The sequence below is a fragment of the Nymphalis io genome, chromosome 2, assembly GCF_905147045.1.
Source record: "Nymphalis io chromosome 2, ilAglIoxx1.1, whole genome shotgun sequence".
Taxonomy (NCBI): domain Eukaryota; kingdom Metazoa; phylum Arthropoda; class Insecta; order Lepidoptera; family Nymphalidae; genus Nymphalis; species Nymphalis io.
Genome location: NC_065889.1, coordinates 1,815,221 through 1,840,106, shown reverse-complemented (window position 1 = coordinate 1,840,106; position 24,886 = coordinate 1,815,221). Strand labels below are relative to the sequence as shown.

General features: G+C 32.8%; 1 protein-coding gene across 1 annotated transcript in view; it reads left to right on the top strand.

The window, feature by feature from the left end:
- Positions 1 to 24,886, top strand: part of LOC126777029 (neurogenic locus Notch protein) — a 117,037-nt gene that overhangs the window by 68,447 nt on the left and 23,704 nt on the right. Inside the window, exons 3-5 of the mRNA XM_050499867.1 lie at positions 2,347 to 2,624; positions 9,628 to 9,972; positions 20,328 to 20,490. Coding sequence (XP_050355824.1) covers positions 2,347 to 2,624; positions 9,628 to 9,972; positions 20,328 to 20,490 — 786 coding nt within the window. The remainder of the gene's footprint in view (positions 1 to 2,346; positions 2,625 to 9,627; positions 9,973 to 20,327; positions 20,491 to 24,886) is intronic.

The following is a 24,886-nucleotide window of genomic DNA, read 5'->3' as shown; positions in this document are numbered from 1 at the left end:
TTTTGTAATGGCACATAGCATTAACCCTCTTTGAAATATACACTAGATATAATGGTGGTAGGTCCCAGGTTTACACTATTGAATAGGTCGCAAATATTATGTAATACTTATTTATATATGTATCAGAGACAAAGATTTCTATATTTCAAGGAACCAGACAAAGGCATCTCTGGATAGATATAATAATATATAATAGAAGAGCAGTGCAACCTGGAGCTGAGGTCAGTGCGTGGGAGAAGCGTCGTGATCCGCCCACGTAACGTGTACAGGTTCTGAATGCTATCCATGAAAATGTTTGTATAAACTTGCTGGATTTTCGCCTTTTAATTCGCTTTGATATAAAAATATGCTTTATCAAATTGAATACAAAAAAAATATGTAAAAAAATTATGAGTTATTTTTTCCTAAAAGGACATCGCAATTTATGAGTTACTGTTAAAGTAAGATAATTAAATAAATATCTTAATTATAATCTATGGTACGCTTAAAATGCTGTTATTTCCTTTCCGAAACATTGAGGAAGTGTGTATTGCATAGGTCGAGAGAGAAAGTTGAGAATTGTGCCTTAAGAACAACGACACTTGTTCTGACCAATGTACAACGGAGGTTCCAAAATACTCTTACGTAGAAAGATTATGTATTCTTTGAGAGTCTCAGACGATAGCCGTCAATTGCCTTGTATCAAAAATGCAATAAAGACAATAAATATCATTTATATTTTACTTGCCGGTGCAAATATGACAACGGAATTCTAATTTTAAATTTTGTACAACGTTTTCCATTACACTCAATAACATTACAATAACCGTCTTCTTGTATTGAAAAAAAAGGTTTACAAGGTCATAATTTTGACCGACGTTAAGTTTATAATTGTTCGTCCGTGTAGTAATACATAAAAGCGATTGTATCCTTAGCATAGTATCCTATATGACTGAATAAATACCGTATATATACCAAGCATTTTATATTATAGAAAACAGAAGGGTGGGTAGACATGCTAGTTCTGATAATCTTTGTAGTTATCAATTTACTGTTTATATTTTAAGTTTAATAGCCGAGTGTGTACTGTTATACAATCATTGTGGTGCCATATTTATCTTTCAAAACGCCGCACCAATCATTGGAGTGTTCAAACTAGATTTGGAAACCGATTAAAAATAAACATTTACTGATAAAATATTGACATACGTTAATGCGCACGCGTCGTAATGCGTTAATTCAAATTTGGTTGAGTTTTAAATTTATAATTTTCAAATTTTAAATGTTTATAGTCTCTTCTTACTGATGAATTTGCTATGTTTTGCTCTTAGATATAGAAACACACATATATACTTAACCTATAAACAAAGTGCATTTATTTATTTTTATTTACATACTAATTATATTGGGTATATAAAAAGTTAAGATAAGTACACATGTATTTTGAAACTTTAAAGATAAACCTTATTATTAAATAAATCTATATATATATATATATATATATATATATATATATATATATATATATATATATATATATATTAAATAAGTCTATTTTTATAAGCGCATTGGAAAACTGTACAGAATATATAGTGTGGTGCGCGAGCGCATGTCACGGTACCGTGTCGCTACGTATCAGTGTTATTTATTGGCGTCGTCCGGCGCAGGCGCGATAGTGTTGCCTACCAGTGGCGCTGGCTTGTTTATACAATGTATGTTAAATGTATCGTCTGCAGGTAGCTCGGCTAAAACTGTGCCTCCCTTCTTAGAAGGTTTGCGTGATAAATTAAATTCCTTAAACCTATCGATTATATGCATTATTTATATTAAGATTTTATATTGTTACACTGTTTTTAAATTCAAATTTGCATATTTAAAAAGTATTTAACGTAAATTAAAAATATATATATTATGACAGTTGACGTCAAATTTATTTAAAATATTATTTAATAAATAATTCATAATGTATGCAAAAGTAAACTTCTGTCAAATTCCGATAGGATCATATCTCGTAGGATTCCTAATCCTTTTGAATTTAGAAACAGGATTCCCTAATAACAAATGTATCCACAGCATAGGTAAATTTATTAATTATACGCTGCATTTTATAATTTAGACCTATCATGATAAATATTAATATCTGATGAATTTTATGTTATGATTGCTGCTCCGCGTGGTTTCTACCACGTTAAGCGTAACTATTCAACCTCCGTAAGTGAGAACATGATGTTGTTTTATAGTATATAACCCATCTCACTAAATGGACTAAAAACTGTTTATTTTTAAAAACCTCTATATCCCGAGCTCGTTCGCACAAACTTTTATTTGTATAAACTAAAAATTCTAATAGAATTTTCTTTGTTACAGCTGCACATCCCGTTACGCCGGCGAGTTCTGTCAGCACCTGAATCCTTGCCACAGCGAATCAAGTCCACGTTGCCAGAATGGAGGAACGTGTAGAGTGCGCCCCGGTGCCGGAGGAGCGCCGCCCTCATTTGCCTGCGACTGCCCGCTTGGTTTCAGCGCGTCGCTATGCGAAATCCGAATCCCCGCGGCTTGTGACTCTGCACCTTGCTTGAACGGAGCGACTTGCAGGCTGACGTCACTGCACACCTACGAATGTGATTGTCCTCCAGGTTACACGGGTGAGTTCAATGATTGTTATTAATTTTTCATTCATCATTATGCTGAGTCGAGATGGTCCAATGCTTACAACAAGTATTTGTAAGGCGAAGATTGCTGGTTCCCAATCAAGCTACTATGAGTTTTCATGTCTTCGATTTGTGTTTAAAATTCATCTCGTGCTCGGCAGTGAAGGAAAACATCGCGAGAATAGAGTGCGTGTCAGATGAAAATTTGGTACATGATGAGTATAAACCAATTTCTCAAGAATTTAATCCTATAACCTGATTTTATATCAACCATTTTGACTGGGTTATAAGTTATTTTTTTTACTGCGAGATCGTAAAGATTATTGTGGATAACGCCCGATGTAACACAAACAACACTCGGCTGCATATCATCTTAAAACTTTCGTATATGACGTAGGATATATACAGATAAATAGACGCCTATAAAAGGTATATTCGCTACTAAGCAAAACCAATAAATCTTTTTATGACAGCATAATGGTGTTCTGGTTTGAAATATGACTACGTTTATTAATCTTTAATGCGATAGCCATCCGATATATTAGATGCTCATTAGATAGATAGATTCCTATATACGGTGAATGACTGCTGCATTACAATGCAGCAGGTGTGTGTTGGACTTGGACGAGCTATGAATAAATCGCGGAACTATTAATGTCTTTAATTAAGCTTTGCGTCTTGGAAATATCATATTTATTAACAGATTTGCCGTAAGGAGACTTATTAAAATGTTAGTTTCTATCTGACTATACCTACTTAATCCAATATAGAATAATAGTTACTTAATTATTGTTGAAGTTAAAACAATAGCTTGGGATAGAAAACACTTAAACTTTGAACTTGGCAAATTTCGTAATTATTAAAAAAAAAATAGACTTGAAGCGATCAAAAAGGTCATCTATAAATTCACTAATTATAGACATAATTACCTTTATTTGTAATTAATTTGAATCTCTTCCTAAACGATCAATGGGCCGGTCGATGGTGAGTGGTCACCATAGCCAATAGATACTGACCCCGTTAAAGTAAAAATATAAAACACTTCAATGCCTTGCTAACCACGAAATCTAAGGCGCTATATCCTGAGCTTCATTCATCATTGAAAACTAACCAACACACCAATATTAAATTTTGCTATTCCTGTGGAATTACTGGTGTATTATAAGAGTTTCTAGTGTATTAGTTTATCTGTATGACGTCATTCTTTCATAGACATCCCTGCATTTTTAATTTCCGAAAAAATGAACGGGAGTGAATCTAACAGTTACAAAGTTAATAGTTAATTTCATAGGAGACAAAACTAGTGTATAAATTTTGAAAGTTGTCTTAACTATTAGCATTTCCTTTCAATTTAACCTTTTAATAGCTCGCTGCCAGAAAACCGTTTGTCTCTAAATGTATTACAATAGAGTTCAAAATTGCTGTTCGTTTCGTTGTTCTCAATGCATTCGGTTACACGCAATTATATTATCAACTGGAATGATGCCGACGAGTTTTGTTTTTGTGACTCGTGTAATTAAAAATTCGGCTTTCAATTTTCGTCTCGGTCATTAAAACGTTAATGATATTATAGGAAACGGGTCACGTGACACAGTAGAAGTTTTAAACGGTGAAGTAAGACGAGTAACAATTCGGTTAACGCTAGAAATTAATAAAGAATGATTGGCGAGAGTGAGGTTATATTATTTAATAGTTTTCGCCCGCGATTTCGCCTGCTAGTTAGGGGGTTCAAGTGAGCTTAGGTTAAGTTTTGAAAGTATAACAGACAGACAAGAGTTACCTACGCATTTATAATATTAGCATAGATTTATTTTTAAGGGAAAGAAACCGTGCGTTAACTGTACATAAATGGAACGTAACGATTAAAGTTTAATGAAATAAATTACAAGTGATAGTCTTGTCTATGTCTGAGGTAATTAGTTACCCAGCGTAATCGGAATAATAATAAAAACAAAACCGATACGACCGGAAACACTGTAAACTGCCATTGACCCGACCCGAGTTTTGAACCTAGGACATCTACAACGATATAAGCCAACCATAGACCAATGCTATAGTGCATACAGGTATAAAGATTTGTTCATATGCTATCCAAATAAAAAGATCTGCTTTATATAATAGTTAAGATTACATAACATAGTATTTAAGGCTCATTGCCTCAATGGGATAACCGCAAATACGATTCAAGAAAAGATTGTATAAAGATATATAATTATCATTATGTCATATTGTTACGCTGCTATCGAGTCTAGGAGCTCATTGCGTGATTTGTTACCAACTTGCGATCTACTTCATTAACTATTATTAACGCGGCGCACGCCTTTAGGAACCTTCCCAGTTGGTAGATTATTTTCCGATTAATGTTTAATATTCGTTACATTTTAGCTAATTTACATATAATTTTAATGAATTATACGTCTAAACTTTAGTTAGAATCACTCCGTTGTTGAAATTGACGATTTCCTATTGATGAAAACTTTTCTGTAGTTTTTGAGTTTATTGCAAATAAACATACATGTTTTATTATGTGTAGTGATATGAAATGATAGTGTAGCAGGTGACATATTTTTTTTATATGTTTAACACTTGAAAATTTTCGATTATTTAAGAACTGAACTCCAAAACCTTGTCCTCAAAAGGGAGAGGAGGCCTTAGCCCAGTAGTTGGACATTAACAGTCGATTAATGTTACTGTAAGAAATGATCTCTTAAAACGACAACGAACATATCTATAACAGAATATATTATCTTAACTTTGCTCCATATCATGTCATAATTAATTAAGAGGTTTTTACAATAGTCATATAAATTGAAGAGCAAACGATTCTTCAGTCAGTATTAATTCTTATCGACCTCCGCGGTTTCATTATTCGATGCTCTATCAATTCCTCGAATGATTTCCGTCATGGATGCACCTTTACTTTGGCAATATATAGCTTAAGTGTTTCGAATAGAATTGCAAATAGATTGGCCATTTATTATTGATTTGTCTCTCGTTAACGCCATAGATTTATATAAAATATATTATTTATTATTAGTAAGAGTATTAATTTAAACAATCAACGCTCTCCACCGAAAATACGAGCGGATATAGAGAGAAAGCGTTTCCTCTATCGTAATATACAATATTACGATATTATGTAATATTTAACGAAAGGTTTATCCGTAAATTTTTAAGGGGTTATTAGTTAAACATTTCTTTGTCTTCTTCTTTCGAATGTCAAATCAATTTGTCAGGTAGAGAAATTAATATTTAACAAGCGGTAAACTACGTTTCTAATTAAAGTTGTTGATTTCTTATTTATTTAATTGTACATAACGAATCGAATTTGGCTTTTTTTTCCGTGTACCGAATATATTTCAAAAGTTTTTACGCTTTTATTATTGAAATATAATTAAAGTCATCAATGAAATTCATTAATGATTAACGTAATAATTGTTATATGATTTAAAATTAATTAAATAATTAATATAAAGAAAAAAAATGAGCTTATTTACTTGAAATAATGCAGTGTCAGTTTGTTCTAAATTTGAATTATTATCACATTTATAATGAATATCATAGATAACTTCTGGTGTATTTTTTTTATTAAATATTGCTAGGTTTAGTGGCAAGTGTTACAATACTAATGTTTTACATTTTATTTTTTGTAACAGATTAAATACAAAAAATGAATACAGAAAATATAAAAATTCACTAGTTACCCGTTTAGATTCCAATCAAAAAGACATGTTATAAATAAATTTTCCTAGCAAGAAAATTTAATTATTTACATTAAATTATACAAAACATAAGTAGCGTAGTAGACATTCAGTTATTTTTCTTTACTTAATTTAATTATATTACTAAATTTTTATATTTTCAAGTACGAATTCATATTCAAAGACAGATTTGATTAATATTTGTGTGTCCGACAATCGAAACTGTGATCATAACATCAATTGAGCTTGTCAACCGTTCAACCAATCAAAATAAATTCTTTGAGTCATTTAACACAACTTTATTAGTCAGCAAGGCGATTCGATTAATTGATGACGAATCATCTATGTATGCAAAGATCTATGGACATGTTTTCAGTCATAATCGATTAGTAAGCCTATTAATAAGTATATATATATATTGTTATCTATCTTATACGGATATCTTTCTGTCCTTTTGTGTATGTCTATGGACGTGTATGCCAATTTTCATGATAATCGTTTGAGTAAGACTTGAGAGTATAACAAACAAACTCACTTTTACATTTATAATATTAATTGGATTAATGCGTTTTTTAAAGTTAATAATTGTAAAGTGTAATTTGACAATTTATGTTTTTGGTATAGTACTGTCAATATAAAAAGATGACGCAAGCTGTGTCTTACTATTGGGATACTAAAGTATGCCGATAATTATCATAGTTCACAAGATTAGTGGCGTTGATAATGTACGGAATGGTTAATATTTCTTACATTGCCAATATATAAGGGCGGTGGTGACCACTTATCAGGTGTCCCATTTGCCAGTCTGCCTAACTTGTAAATAAATAAACATACTTATTAAGTAATTACTTAACTATATCATAAATATTACAAATCTATTATATTAATAATAATTTACTCTTACAACCCGGGTTCCTTCAAACGAGGCGTGAAGAGGCATCTTGCGGGCCGGCAAGGCGAAGGCGGCTAGTGCAGAACGTTTTTCCCGTCTGTACTGGCCGTCGTCGCGTTTGGACTCTATTGCCACTTACCATCAGGTGGAGTAGAGTCATTTGCCAACCCGACGAATATAAAAAAAAACATTAAAAAATACAGTACAAATCATGATTGAGTGGAATGGTGACATGAGAAGTATAGTAGAATACAAATTGACAGATGGAGCAACAGCAAAGATGTTACATACATTAAAATACCTAATAATTTCCTAACGGAGTTGATTGATTGAAAAAAAAAAATTAATTGTCAGTAGAAAAAAGCGGAAATATAAATGCACCAATCATATTATATAATAAATAGTTATCATTTAAAATATCAACACGACAACACTTCTCGTTAAGTAGCTAAAAATTATAATTTATTAGTTTTTTATTGGTTTTCGTTTTGACCTCAGGCGAAGATCCGTTAGTAAAGTATAAAGATTATTACCGAAACGAGTTTGATTCCGAATAACGTTTTAAACATGACATGTTATAATCTTGATCATAAACTGTAATACTGTTATTGACATCTACTTATTAAACGCTAAATAAAATATGTTTTGATTTTAGAGATTTTTATTAAAAAATCATATTCGTTCGGAAACGTGAATTGAGAATTACGTTCTGAAATTATTTATTAACTTGTTATGGAATTAAAAAAAAAAACTTGATAATTTATTTAAATAAATCTACCGAACATCCGTTTTCAAGTGTCATTTTGTTTTTGATTTCACGATATCCTGTTAGCTGTCAGTTTCTTAAATACAAACTTTAAAGTTTTTTACTTATCTTGACCTCGTCTCCACTGTATATAAAACACCTACTTGATATTATATACCGTATTACTAATTAATTGACCTCACTAGTTACTGGTTCACTAAGCGAAAGCTGGTTCTGAGCTGAAATTTTACATACATCGTACATATCTTCGTAAATATTTATTTTGGCACATGGCTTAAATTGGAGAAGGTGAAGGTTTGGAGCTTATTCCACCACGCTGCTCCAATGCGGGTTGGTAGAATTCACATGTGGCAGAATTTCAGTGAAATTAGACACATGCAGGTTTCCTCACGATGTTTTCCTTCACCGTAAAGCACGAAATGAATTATAATCACAAATTAAGCACATGAAAATTCAGTGGTGCTTGCCCGGGTTTGAACCCACGATCATCGGTTAAGATTCACGCGTTCTTACCACAGGGCCATCTCCTCAAAAAAGAGGAGAGAAGGCCTTTAGCCCAGCAGTGGGACATTCACAGGCTGTTACGGTACGGTTAAATTGGAGGTTATTTTTTTTAATTATATAACAATAATGGCTGTATGACAAATAATATATTATTTTGATGCAAAAGTGCTATCTTATTTACTAGCTCTATATGTATATGTAACCATTTTACGCCCGTAGTTCACCGCGTGTGAGGCGTAGTTACGGGAGGAGGGGTTTTGCAGGTGCTACGTATCCTTTGATCTTTTCTGTATCCCTGACGTGTCGACGACAATCAGTTGAGCAGATAGGACGTCAAAGAATATAAAGACAAATAAACAAACCAACTTTCGCATTTATGAACACACTTAGATTATTTCCTTTAATCCATTGACCACGTTTGGACGAGACAGTATGACGTTTCATCTCCTTCTATCTGTCTCATCAATTATATTTATTTCATCCATCTGCTATTGTGATTTCTGTATTATTTAAAAGCCTTTGTACTGTTGATCGTAAACTTTCCCTGTTCAATATCTTCGTTTGTCTTAATGAGCTGTACGTTTTTGATAAATGGCCGCTGAGGAATGAAAACAGAACCATATAATTAAGTCGTATCTTTACGTAATAGTAGAGCATTCACACATCGGTTAATTGGTTTTGAATTTTAAATTATGAGAAAAATGTTACTTTCATGTTTTTTTTTTCGTGATAATTAAAATAAGTCGATTTTCTAAGATACATATATACATAACATAGGAATAGGAGGGTGTATATTGCCATTCCTTTTAAGATACATTTTAGGAATTACTTAAATAAATAGCAAATATATTTTATAAGAACTCTTTGTATCTCACTTGTGAAATGTTGAAAACTGATTTATATTGGTTCTCTATTTTTATGCGTATATCTATTAAATTATTGAAGTCAATGTCGCTTATCGCTTTCTGACATTTCACGAACGTGTTCTTTAAGAATAAACCAACTAGAGACCAATTTAAGAATACTCAAATCTAAGCTTGGCGGTAAAATAGTTGACGGGCTTATACAAAGCCCTGCCAAGTAATTTTGAAGATGATCAACTAAAGTTAATTTTATATTTTTTTTTATTAACAGGAGAAGAATGTTCACACGAAGACCACTGCGCCTCACAACCATGCAGGAACGGAGGTCGTTGTGTTGCCGATAACACAACGACTGTCGGCTACTCCTGCGCCTGTCCACCTGGCTTCACCGGTTCACGATGTACCGATGACGTCTTCGAATGCTCGAGTGGCTCAGGACCGTGTCATCACGGTCGGTGTTTCAACACCCACGGGTCTTACACCTGCGTCTGTGAGCCAGGGTATACTGGCAGGGATTGTGATACGGAGTACGTTCCCTGTGAACCTTCGCCGTGTCTTCATGGAGGACGGTGTACGCAGCTGGATCAGTTGAGATACGAGTGTGATTGTCCTACCGGTAAGTGCATTTTGCTTTTTTTTCATTTTAAACGTATCAATAGAAATCATCTTGAATTTCGTGAAATGAGTATTTCATGTAATAAAATATTCAATAAGTCCATATGATTATCTAAGTACTTTAAAAAAGTAGTGCGTTTTTGGGACTATTTAAGTTGTATTAGCTTATATAATTAACGGGATTTAATTATTGCCATACATACTATTTTTTGGTTGATTTAAATGAAAATTAGAATGAATTTAAATTGCCTTGGAATAATTTACAAAAGAAAGACTGCGATCGTCTACCGTTATTTTTTCCTTGATCAAATCTTGAGAATTTCGAAGATCCTTATAACGTGGTTGATGAAATTTGTATATCTATATTATATGACACCGGGCTTGCGTTTTTCTCTCACTAATTTCAGTATTTATTTAAGAAATGTATTCCAAAAAGTACCTCGGTTAATCACGTGCTAACATCACCGTTAAATTATTTATCAAGTTTAAAAGCGAAACGATGTTGAATGCTCGGACAATTCACCTTACCGAGTCACGTTTTCAAACACAGTTTGGTCTCGGCAGTTCCTTTTAAGTTCGCGTTATTTCATACATTTTGCCAATTACATAGTGCTCACTTAAAACAACAGACATACAAAATTTTAATCAATATTTTATTAGTATGTGAAATGTATCTGGTATATGTCTTATATATATATATATGTTAAGCGCTACATTCTTCTAGTTCACTCATATCATACAGATCTCAAGGTCATAGTCATGGTCGGGACATTAACTAAAATTGAGTTTGTATGGTAAGGGATTCTTATAAGGAGCCCGTAAATAGGAATTGCGGTATTACTTTTTCCAATTGTTTGGTGGTTTGTTTCTGAGCCTAATCTCTCTCCGAATCAGCACCGAAGCAGCATGGACTAAGAGAGTGGGAGATTCTTAAACTCTTGTAGACCACACTTATAAATACAATATATCTCTTGCATTAAATCTTGAAGATGGCCTCTAAAAATCTTAGCCGAAATTAATTCTGGAGAACTCTTTGACAACTACTGATTTCTTTACCATTGTCAGCCATTTAGTTTCTATTAGTCCTTTATATATATTTGCATTCGGATACTGATAGGGGGAGGGGGCTATCAGTATCCGAATGCAACCTCGAAACCCTTGAAAATATAATGAATAAACTCTCCATAAGACCCGGCATTATGAATACTCTTAAAAATAAAATTAATAAACTCTTCGTGAGATATTGAGCAGATGTTCTCATACTCGTATTAAAAAAAATTCATATGAAAAATTGATTAAAATAATTAGAGTTTTAGTAATTGGATCGATGATAATCTGCAATATATTTATAATGGATACGTAATAATATTATTTTTAATTTAAATGTCATGAGTAAATACGCTTTGTACCCAGTATGATATATATAACGAAGCTATACATATATATAATCCTACTGAATTGGCCTTACACTAAATGTCTTTTGATTTGTGATAAGCGAAAACGTGAATAAATATTCCACTTATTTAATGCGTCGAAAAAAAAACTTTGCGGCGTGTTTTTGAAGCGACATTCTCGGGCTTAAGGTACAATTTAATGTCGCAAAAATAAAAGTTCTGTACTTACCTTTAGTTAATGGACTATTGTCGTTACCTTCTAGATACTCTAAATAAGGTCGTAAGACAACCTATTGCTTTTATTTAATAAAATATATTAAGCTAGCGTTTTACTTGCGGCTTCGTTCGCGTCATAATTCGGAATTGTTAAATACCAATTTCTGTTGCTATTTCTTCAAAAATGAAAGAATTTCATGCAATTTTTTCTTCCCTTTATTTAGTTTGAAGGGGTTAAATTTTCAAAAATTCTTTCTTACCTTTGAACTCGAACTTTGAACTTTGAAAATTTCCATGGTAAACACCACGTAATGCACCACCATGGCCTAGTAGTTTAGGCTGTGCGTTGATATGTCGGTTTTCATTACACCATTGGACCGAGTGATTCATGAGGAAGCTTTAAGTGTGTAATTCATTACGGTTTTGCTTAAATTGGTTGAAATATGACGATGATTGTTGAACATGTCGGAAAGAATCATGCCGACAAGTCGGGAAAAAGTTATACGTATTACGATATAAACATTTTATGTAGATCTGTATTCCACTCGTGCGCAGCCGGGGGGATAACTAGTTCGATCGAATCGATCGTTTGATAATTCAGTTCCAACTGTGTAACTCTAAGGTTGTGGTTCATTCTGTCCGATATAGATAAATAGTTTGAGGAGCAATTACTTCTAAAGCTGTCAATGTTCTACCTCTGACCTTTGACGTTCAGCTGTTTACTCTTGTCTCGATGTTATCACGTCGGACCATTAGTGTTATATGTGATTCAAGAGGCTTGTGGTAAAACACGTTGTTTCGTGTGATTTTGTCTCAACCATGATAATGATATAGCATTTATTTTCTATCTGCTTTTAAGGTCTATCGAAGTTATTTTATTATTTTTAAGAACAAAACGTTTTGTTTGTTTTATCATACTGAAATATCAGATTTGATCCTGACCACTATATTATATGTATTACCTGACTGATTATATATACATTTGACATTAATGCTTTATATTATAAGATATTTTGACTTGGTCAGGCAATACTCTGCAATTAAATTAAATTTATTAACCCAATTATAAAATAAAACTATTAAAATGATGTATATAATAAAGAGATATATTTACTTTTGTCCGACTCCATGGAGGTTTAACTCGTAGTTTCTCCCACATATTTTATCTGTGAACTATTTCGCAACAGTGCAATCAAAGACTATGGCAATGTAGTTTCAGATACCGAAACATTATGTAAATCATTTGGTCAATTTATTTCGCAGATTAGTATAACGATAGAGAAAGCGAATTTAGAGCAAAAACAGTATCTAAAGCACGTTCAGTATTATGTGGTAAATAGTCTTGAATCCTTTATTTATTATTAACATTTGTTATTTAATTGCGGTTGTTGTTGTTGTAAATGTTATTAAAAAAAGCCGAGATGGCCCAGTGGTAAGAACGCGTGAATCTTAACCGATGATCGTGGGTTCAAACCCGGGCAAGCACCACTGAATTTTCATGTGCTTAGTTTGTGATTATAATTCATCTCGTGCTTTACGGTGAAGGAAAACATCGTGAGGAAACCTGCATGTGTCTAATTTCACTGAAATTCTGCCACATGTGAATTCTACCAACCCGCATTGGAGCAGCGTGGTGGAATAAGCTCCAAACCTTCTCATCAAAAAGAGGAGAGGAGGCCTTTAGCCCAGCAGTGGGACATTCACAGGCTGTTACGGTTATTTAATTGATTATATTATCAAAGCTTATATTTTTAGTGACGATCTGACAAGTTCGTACTTTCAGAAGGTCAATCTCATATTTGTTTTTGTAATCAAAGCTAAGCAAATATATATTAACTTAATATGACGTTTCAAAAAGAGACCTTTAAATGAACTTAAAAGATACAAGGTAAATCTTAAAATGATTTAATAAAATATATTTATTGATATTTTTGAAATCGGTGAAAGTTACAAAATTAAAATGTTATCGCGTTATATCTCATACAGATTTGTCGAAATAATTAAAAACAATAATAAAATTTATACGTGACTAAATAATGAACAAAATTACAATCATTACATTAATGGTAATGTAATGAAAATTTATGATACTCTTAATAATAAATATACATTGTATGTATAATTTTAAAACAAAATATCAGCTTTTTAACGAATGCATTGCGTGTCTAGCTGCTCTGTGGCCTGCCCGAGGCGACCACGACTCCGCTAGTTTGAAAGCACAATATAAAATATCAACATCTTATAAATTGTACTATTTATGTATCGGTCAAGCAGAGAACATGGTGCTAATCATGTCGAGAAGAATATAGCGGCGAGGGGTAATAAATATGTCTGAATATATATTATCATCGATAGACATACAATACTGTCATGATATATGCTTGTTTTGTCTATATGAAAAGTAAATATGAGGTTTGATATTTGATATCGTGTAGTATTTTAATGTTTCGAAACTTTAGAGCCAAACCGTCGAGTGTCTCGAACATCTTTGCCAAAGATTGCGGGTTCAAAATTTTCATGTGCTTAATTTGGGTTTTTAATTTATCTCGTGAAGGAATACTTCATGTGTCCGATGATATTCAGCCCCATGTGTATACACCAACCGATATTGGAGTAGCGTGTTGGAATAATCTCCAAACATTTACTGTTAGATTTTTTTATTGAATATAATATTTGTAACGACTTTAAATGTATAATAAATGTAATCGCAAGTTACACTTGTAAAGCAGCGGTCAGAACGCTACCAGTTTTCTACTGCACACAGGTAACGTGTATGTCTACTGCTTTATAACCGCAAAGCATTCACTTAAGATCGATTTAATCATTCCATTTCACTTCCCACAGTCAAAGTAACACATGTTACACTGGAAGTGACGTCGTTCGTTGACGGGCGAGTACACGCACACACACGCAGCTACATAGTAAATGTGTCCAACTGGTTGTTACAATGTTTATCGTCAACTTAAAACTGTACTTAAAATATTAATTATGGTTCTTGAAACGAGGATGAGTCATTAATGAATGAAATGTTGGAGTGTTTTATTTTGATATAATATTTTTTATCGCGAGATAAATTACATTTTGGAGGGAATATTATTTTGGTATTTTCATTAAAAGAGGAAGCTTTTTTGCGTCAATTCTGTAGTGCACATTACAGTACCAGACCAGTAGTAATACAACTCTCAAGAATCTTTGGATTTTTGTGTTCCAGGTTAAAGGGTTTTTTGCAAAGGCGCTTTGTGCAAGCTCGTCTGGGTAGGTACCACCCACTCATCAGATATTCTACCGCAAAACAGCAATACTTGATATTGTTGTGTTCCGGTTTGAAGGGTGAGTGAGCCAGTGTAATTACAGGCACAAGGGACATAAAATCTTAGTTCCCAAGGTTGGTGGCGCATTGGATATGTAAGCGATGGTTGACATTTCTTACAATGCCAATGTCTAAGAGCGTTGGTGACCACTTACCATCAGGTGGCCCATATGCTCGTCCGCCTTCCTATTCTATAAAAAAAAAAAAAAAAGGGTCAGTGAGTAAGTGAAAATTTCTTACGTTTCTAATGTATTCAGTTCAAGGACTTCTGCCGGTCTCCCTTAACAAGATAGAAATATATAATTAATTGGAAGGACTAAAATCTCGCTGTCATTTCCAATTTCATACCTAAGAAAGAGATGCGGACAGCAAACTAATTTGTCAAAATAGCTTAGAAATTGAGTAAAAAGTTCAGAAAAAAAGCATCCCATTAAATATTATATTGCAATTGTCAAAAAACGTATATATTTTATATAATATATATAATATATATATAGTTAAAACTATATTTATGCTTTAATGAGTTTTTGTAACTAGAACTAATGAAGTCGAGATGCGCGAGCGCCGGTCTATATAAAATTCTGACGTAAGCAGCCTCGCGGGCGCGAGACACTTTCTCGCGAATTTCTTTAGACAAATGTTGTTCTTAACACAATGCATGAAAGACTATATTGCCATATAAGTTTTTTTGATATTGCAAATATTACAAAACTATAACAATTTTCGTAGATTACACGTCTAATGAATCTAATGAGCCGTTTCGTTGCCTCTGCACTTAGGATTGCGAAAGCAAAGTTTTGAGAAGCCAAATGGCCCTGTGGTAAGAACGCGTGAATCTTAACCGATGATCGTGGGTTCAAACCCGGGCAAGCACCACTGAATTTTCATGTGCTTAATTTGTGATTATAATTCATCTCGTGCTTTACGGTGAAGGAAAACATCGTGAGGAAACCTGCATGTGTCTAATTTCACTGAAATTCTGCCACATGTGAATTCTACCAACCCGCATTGGAGCAGCGTGGTGGAATAAGCTCCAAACCTTCTCCTCAAAAAGAGGAGAGGAGGCCTTTAGCCCAGCCGTGGGACATTCACAGGCTGTTACGGTGTGTGTGTGAGTTTTGTTCATTATTTCTATTATCGAGTATCCTGTATTATGTTATATATAAAAATGTATGTTTGTATATGTTGTTTGAGATCGTATATGAGAATATATTTCGATATTTTTTTTGACCGATTACTGTGAAAGTTGGCGCATCCTTACTGATATTATAAATGGGAAAGTGAGTGTGTTCGTTTGTTACGATTTAACGGCTCAACCGATCATCGTGATATTTTGCATTCCCGTTATCATGCGTACGGAAAAAGACATATGGTATCTTAAACCCCCCCCCCCCCTCTCACTTGCGGGATGAAACTGTTATGTATAATATATGTCAATCAATCAACAGCCGATCACAATCCACTGCTAGACTTATACCTCCACAAAAAATGCGCCAAAGCTCCTTCTTCCCCGCCTTTCGCATCCTATTGAGTCCCGCCAGCTTCTTCAGGTCGTACATATATTTATTTTTTGAAGACGGTTTTTTATTTTGTTGTAAATCGCCAGTAGATGGCGCTACAGCACACTAGCTACCATACCGTTGAAACGTTCGCCATTACAATTGTAAAATATACAAAGACGATACAACAACGTCAGCTGTTAAATATATAATGAATTAAAAATATTAATTTAAACACTTCGAGAGAGGCAAGTGATTTAAACGCAGATAGTTAAGAAACGAAAAACAAATTAATTCGGGTCAGGGCTGTCACGTATAATTAAATTTAATATAAATATATATATATAAAACAATTCTAAATATATATACATATATATATATACATATATATATATACATATATATATACATATATATATATACATATATATATATATATATATGTATATATATTTACTTATTTTTATAATAATTCTATTATTGTGCAATATTGTTTCTCGCTGTATAATATATGTAGAATAAAAGAGATTGTTACTTTAATTATTATACAATAACTTAACGGTTTAAGTTATTGTATAAAATAAGCCTTAGTTGATAATCAATTAAAAAAAAAACACGAACATTTTTCGTGTATATTCAGCCCGTGAGAGCGTAAGTTAAATGAGACCAGACCTAGTTTCGATCAATAAAAAATGTTCTAACATCATGACATCTTTGAGTAATGTAACTTTCAATTAATTAACGTCTATTTTCTAACGAGCAATTAGAACAAGTTTAACGAGTTGGCAGCCCTAGATTTTGACATATAGCTATCATAGCTTCCGTGTAATAATTATATATCCATATGTATGGGAATGAAGAACGAACACACTCTCACACCTTATGTTAATAGTATTGTCCAAACTTAAAGGTTTATTTAGCATAAATAATGTACACTATCGAATATATTCATTCGATAAACGCTTAATACTTTCACGGGATTTTCGTTTGTATTTATATGTGTATTCGGTTGTTTATAGCGTGGATTGTTTGTATGATAATGTAAATTATATCTGTTATTTGGATTTTATTGTGTATTCGATTCGAAGTCACGGGTTAAAGTAATCAATGTTTATGTAATTTCGTGTGGTTTGTTCTGTTATGAGAGTATTGGGATGTATCTCATTGATACTGTTAAGTATTGCCGCAACTCCGATTTTAATGTTTTGATTTGAATATTTATTTATTTTTTACAGATGATATGTAAGTTAGGCTAAGTTTTCACTGATAATAATTACACAATGAAACAACAAACAAACAAGTACATGCCCCTCTGTGTATGTTCTACCCACTCATCAGATATTCTACCGCTATAGTTAGTATTGTTGTGTCTCGGTTTGAACGGTGAGTATCAGTAACAGCATAGAAATGTCCCACTGCTGGGCTATGGCTTCCTCTCCCTTTTTGAGGAGAAGGTTTGCAGCTTATTCCACCACGCTGCTCCAATGCGGTTTGGTGGAATACACATGTGGCAGAATTTCGATGAAATTAGACACATGCAGGATTCCTCACGATGTTTTCCTTCACCGAAAAGCACGAGATTAATTATAAACAGAAATTAACCACATGAAAATTCAGAGGTGCTTACCCGGGTTTGAACCCACGTTCATCGGTTAAGATTCACACGTTCTTACCACTGGGCCATCTCGACGGTGAGCTAGTGTTATTACAGAACATAACATCTTAGCTCCCAAATTGATTACTTTTTCACTAACGGTTGCAGATCGAACCCTGCTCACTAAAAATATTTGTATAAGTAAAACGGGTGTTTGTCGTACTCAGGGTGTTGTGTTTGTTTTGTTCATGTAACATTCCCCCCTCCCTCACCAGGGTAATGAACGTTGAACGATTATTGTTGTCAACGAATATTACCAGACATCTAGATAGATATAGTTATGTATTATATATATGTTGAGAAAAATCATTTCCAAACTCAAGGTGATTTTATTTATTTATTATAATATCAACAGCAACAAGAAGTACAATAATAAATACAATTGAGTCTTTAAGCATGACGTTATACAAATCAAATGTCTCCTAAATTATAGATGTTTCAAAATATATCAACATTTCGAGTTAATAAAAATAATAATTTTAAAAATTTTAATATAGTTATATATAATTATTTAATAAAAAATAAATATAATTATTTGCAGAACTTTAATGAAATCCGGCTTTAGATAAAAAATACGATAATATTTCGATTAATAAGTTAATTTATTGATTTATTATAATTTTTAACAAATAAAATAACTTATGAATATATATTCACGAAGACGATTTAAGGCTTTTGAAATGTCAAATAGTTAATGTTTATGTAAGAATAAATAATTCAATATATGTTGTTCTATGATTTTTTTTTTAATTAAAATAATATAATCATATAACTTTGTGAACTTATTGCTAGTTAATTTTACGTATTTTAGTAAATTTATTTCTCGGCATATACCTCGTCTTAATATACGTAATATAATACGTATTATAAATTTTAATATTTATAAAACAAATAATAAATATATATATTAATTTTCTGACCTAAAATATCGCAAACACTTTTATAACTCTTAAATTTTAAACAAACATGTGACATTCAGAAACCATTACCAACTGTAACACATGCACATGACACATTGAATGTTCCGTACATGTTTACATTACGTATTTTTTCCCGCCTGTAGATTTAAATGTTTTCTCATAAGCGCACATGTGCGTGGGAACGACCGGACTAATGAAGGTAATGAGCTGGCGAGTTGCTAATCGTATGTGTATGGCCCGTTGTGTTGATGGATTTCAACACGCCTTCACTTGTGCATCAAACGATCATTTATCATCGTTCTAGAATTTTCTAGAAATATTTCGATATGTATCCTTGAATCCTGGATAAGATAAACTAGTCACTGAATTGGTCCAGATGCCTGGGTTTAAATACAACAAGCACCATTAAGTTTAGTTTAATTTATCTCGTGATCGCAAGCAACAACAAAACATGGCGAGGAAACCTGCCTGTGTCGAACAAGGAACTACCTGTATATTGCCTGTATACCAAGCTTGGATTACACGAAAATTAGTAAGCGAGGCGAGTGGATGGAATACGTGAATCCAATGAGCATCACTTAGTTTTTATTGCTTATTTGTCATTATAATTTATCTCGATCTCACAAACAGTAATAACAAACATCGCGACGAAACCTGATGTGCCTTGATGTGTCTTGCATATAATATTTTATATATGCCTCATACTAACCCTTCACCCAGTACATGGTATTTACAATCCGTTATCAACCGATTGAGTGAATAAAATCTTTATAAAAGTTAAAAGATTATAATCTGTACATGATCATTGCGAATGACTCACATTGCCGAAGTTGAAAGACCCTCAAGGTCATAATCCAGCTGAGACATCAGTATGTCCAATAATACCATTCTGAGAAGCTGACATTGAAGACAGGTGTCGCTGCCAAAGCATATATGGTCATAACATTTATACCAAACAGTCACTCATATCGATGAGAAAAGGGGGTTCCGTGAACCGATGAACCTTATATATATCTACGTAATATCGGATTTTCGAACTATTGGTTGTTTGTTACACAGTATTATTGGTAATATGGTAAAGTACGCTGGAATGGAAACGCGGTTCGTTGGAATCCAAAAAACTTATTAGTTACTCGTATAGAGAAAGCGATATGTGGCTGATTTATTATGTTCCAAAGGAAATGGTTTTTTGTGTAGTTTGGGGTCACACGTGTGGAAGCGTAATCGTACGGGTTGTCATTTCTGTGTTCTCAGGATGAGCAGTTATTGCCTAGTCTTTTAAAAGAACGTTTCGTACTTCGTAAATGATGTGTAAGTAATATGTATGAAAAGCTGTCATTCTAATTGTTCCTTTGGTTCCCAGGTTACCGAGGCCAGAACTGCGAGATCGATATCGACGACTGCCCTGGTCATCTCTGCCAGAATGGAGCGACGTGTATCGACGGCCTGAACTCCTACACATGCGAGTGTCCCCCGACGTTCACAGGAACCTTGTGCGAGACAGATGTTGACGAATGTGCTTTGAGGTAAGTCATGTCACAATCTATAACACGGTATGCTTCACAATGCTGCTTCAAAATATTTTTGTAAACTATAATTCCATACGGATACCGCGTTTTCTATTCTACGTTAATGGTAATAATCCAAAGTTATAAACGCAATAAATATTTTGTCATTGAAGCAGCGTGGTGGGAGGCGCTCCAAGCCTCCTTAATCGAGATGATTCTTTTGCCAAGCAGGGAGTATTAACAGGCTATTGAATAATTTACGTATTTTTTTATTAGATAATAATTAAAATAGACTCTTCAACCTAAACGAATAAAGTTTTTAAACTTTCATTTCATTTAACAAATAACTTAATACAAGCTATCATCCACAAAATAGCGTCCCAAGTCACACCTGCCAATGCCAATTGTTATTCAATAAACCTGTATCACGTTGCATTAAGGGTCAATTTCGAATGGTTTTATTGTCGATACTGCGAAACGAAATTCAATTTAAGGTAACAATAGCCGTTACAATAATAATTGGAAGTTATTACGAAACTATGAAGAAGAATCTTCATTCTTATGACAATGGAATAAGAACAGTTTTGGTCTAAAACTAAAGTTTTATTCGGTACCTTTGCGTGTACGCCGAAAAATTGTTCACAGACACCAAAGTATGACAATTCAATTGTCTTATTTATTGTACAAAAACATTTGCAAGAAGTAATTGCTATTAAGTAACGTCGTATTATGGTGGTATGAGATTGTGGACAAAAATCCTTAGAATATTATTAATAAAACCACGTTTACTTTATTATTTATTAACTGGATCCACCCCAAAATATCCCAATGCTCTAAGGTCTATATTTTTTAGTAATTTGTAGCTTACACTGTGCCTTTATACTATAGCTTTTTCTACCTGTGTATGTGTGCAATCGTACGTACCATCCGCTCACTAACGATTCTACCGCCATACATCAATAGTTTTAGAATTTCATGCAACCCATGCGTTCCTTACATTCCATTTCTAAGGCTGTTTATTTTACAATTCACATACAACACTAGATAAATTCTACATATTAATGGCAAACGCACATATAATTCCAATATCAAGTTTTAATCACAGCCGACTTGTCTAGCGTTGAGTTATGCTTATGTGATTTTCGAGGGACGTATTCTGTATATATTTAAAACGAGTTATATCTGGTGAATTAATATACTTGATTCGGTGATTATATATTATAAATAGGGAATATTTATTCTGAATAACGCTTTGCGACTAATATTTTACGTTGATAATTCTATCAACGTTGATAAAATTAATCATAATATAAATGAAATTGATTTTCGAAAAACCTCGAACTGGTCTTTTTAAAAATTGAACACCAAAACATACAAATTGATGTAAAATAATCAATAACTCATATGAATCCAAATAACACGATCTTTTTTACCTGTGTACTAACAAAACTGTGATTTGAAATTAGCGATGTTGTTCTGACCAAAATATATTACGGTGAGAATAACAGTTGGTAATATTCACAACTACAAAGTTATTACAATTTCTTGTCAAAAAAGAACTTAAAGTCAATATCATTAGAGTCAGAATTAAGTTACTTGAAGTATTACGTTGAAAATAAATATTCCTAATAGGAGGTATTTTTATGTTTTGTTCCTTAATTTAATAACATTACCAAAATATGATATGTCTCAGACCGCCCGCCGAATATTTTGAAGACAAATATGAATTATCGTTTAAAACAAATTATAACACTTATCACCCACATAATAAAATTCATTTTAATCTAACCTTACGGTTTTAGTAAGGCATGTTTAACGTTGTCAAAACTGCTTAACGACTCTACCTTCTTTCCGCTCTTATTTCACTGTATTGCATTTACGTTTGAGTAAATTTTTACGCTAATTTAAACTCTATTATAAAGTAGAGTTGGTTATAGATGGTTCAGTTTTAAAGGGGATAATGTCATCCAATCCGGCCCGCTGGCACGGAAAACGTAACAGATAAATGCGTGCGCAATATCGGGTTTCTATAATATTATGTTTTTAACTTTTTTGTTGGATTCGATATCTATTCAGGTGTTAAGATGTTTTAAAGAGAATTTACTAAAGTTACGATACGATATTAAATATGTAAGTGTGTTAGATTAGGATCGCCACTAGCTGTGTGATGTTAGAAATAATTAAATTTTTAATGGTTTTTTATTTTTTATTTATATTAGCTTTTATTGGTAGATATAAATGCCGTTAACTTTTTACGGCCTTGCTTATAAACTTTGTTTAGCGAGTGATTCGTGAAACAATGCTGCGTCTTCTTCTTTCGAATGTCAAATCAATATTGAAAGAAAGAGTCAGTGTTTAATCAAAGAGTCGCTTAGTAACGTTTATATTTAAGGCCGTTAATGCTTTGTAACAGCGACACAAGTCAGTTTTATCAACTCCAGCTAAATTTGTTTAATGTTCTATAATCTTGTTGAGGATATTTTTATTATGATATATTATTACTATCTGTCTTATCAACTTTATTAATTAAAAATAAAATGTTATATCTTCTAATTTGTTCAGGAAACTATTTAAAATAATTATTTATATAATATATTTATTAGTTTTAAAATGACTGACTGACAAACAACATACAGCCTAAACCGGTGACTCAAATAGGATGAACTAATAAATTATAATTTTTAAAATTCATCCCCTCAAAGGGAACGCTTGTAATTGAATAAAGTAATTCGTATTTATTTAAAACAACACGGGCTTATATTTGACACTCGTTACGTAACTTTATGGTTAGTTAAACCATTCAAATCAAGTAATTAGTTTATAGATTTCAGCCGCTGGCCTTAATAAAAACTATATCCGTGAAAGAATATTAAGTTTCTTTGGACTAATGACACTTGAAATAAACTTAAATCACAAACATTGAATATAAGTAACGTTAAGTTAGGAACATATAAAGTTACTTCAGTAGTCGAAATATCAATTACAACGATTACGATTTTATTTCATTTCAATTAAATTGGCAGCGCAACCTGATGGTAGGTGATCACCCCTGCCCATAGATATTGCATTCGCACTGCAAGAAATATTAACCAATCTGAGAACTAAGATGTTATGTCCCTTGTGCATGTAGTTACACTAGCTCACTCACCTTTCAAACCGTAACACTATAATACTAAGTATTGCTTGATGGTAGAATATGTGATGAGTGGGTGGTACCAACCAAGACGCAATCACCCAGTGGCACCGAGAAAGTGGATATGTTTATTCATGAACGACACGTCAAACCGTTAGTAAGTTATTTATTAATTACTCGAATCGGTTCCCCTCTAAGATAATTATCGAACAAGCGAAACGGTTACCGACGCTTTTCAGATAAGAACTTTCAATTCTTAACGCAGTAGCCGGTAATGTAAATACTGTTGAAAGTATTAAAATATTTAACGGATTAATTGAAATCTTAGCTATGTATTCATAAAGTTGGTTGTTCTATGATAATGAAAGATAGACTTGAAGATTATGTTAACGATAATGAAAGAGTATTTCAAATAATTAAAGAAAGTAGTGGGTAGACGAAATTTGACCTTAATTTGTCGTTATATAAAAGCACGATTGGATGACATATCAACGCGCAGCGAAAACCACTGCGGCTACCATGAAAATTTGCATACTTTTTACACAGTAGTTAGAAAGATTTTTACCTTCTTAGGAAAAAATAACCCTGATAAGAAGTGATAAATGGTATTAAAGTTTGTTTGAAATTTGCCTTTTTTTTTCAGTTTAATATGTTTCTTGACATTGGAGTATATTCATAATACGAAAATTTTATTGAATACAATTATTATGTACAAATTGTAGCTCTCTGCGCTTTTTCTCCGTAAACTATAACTATGACAAATCTCATATTTCTCCGTGCACACGCTATCCTTAAAGAGATGTACAAAGTTTTTCTCGTTACGTATTAATATTGATCAGGATAATTAAAATGTGAAACAAATACATGAAATGAAATTAAATATTCATAATATCAGAACGAAGACAAAAGAAAAATGACACGTTCTCGTATACTTAGTTTCACACTAATAACGTTTCAACTTTAAAAACCTCCGAGATAAGAAAGAATAAACGGGACACGATTGCCACAATTCATTTAAAAGTTAAATATTTCAACTAACAGATATATCTATCGACGCGTGGATGACATGTAAAAGGCCGTCTCCATTACAAGTGTTCCACCGTGATCATTTGTTACTGACAGCGGTAGCCCATCGGTATTCAATTTACTTTTATCTACCAAACATTAATCATGTTAATCAATAGTTTTATCCATCGGAAGTCTAAAGTTAGATGTACCGTACTGGAATATATAGAAGCATATAACTTTTTCATTTTAAAGTTATTCCAGCGAGACAGACTT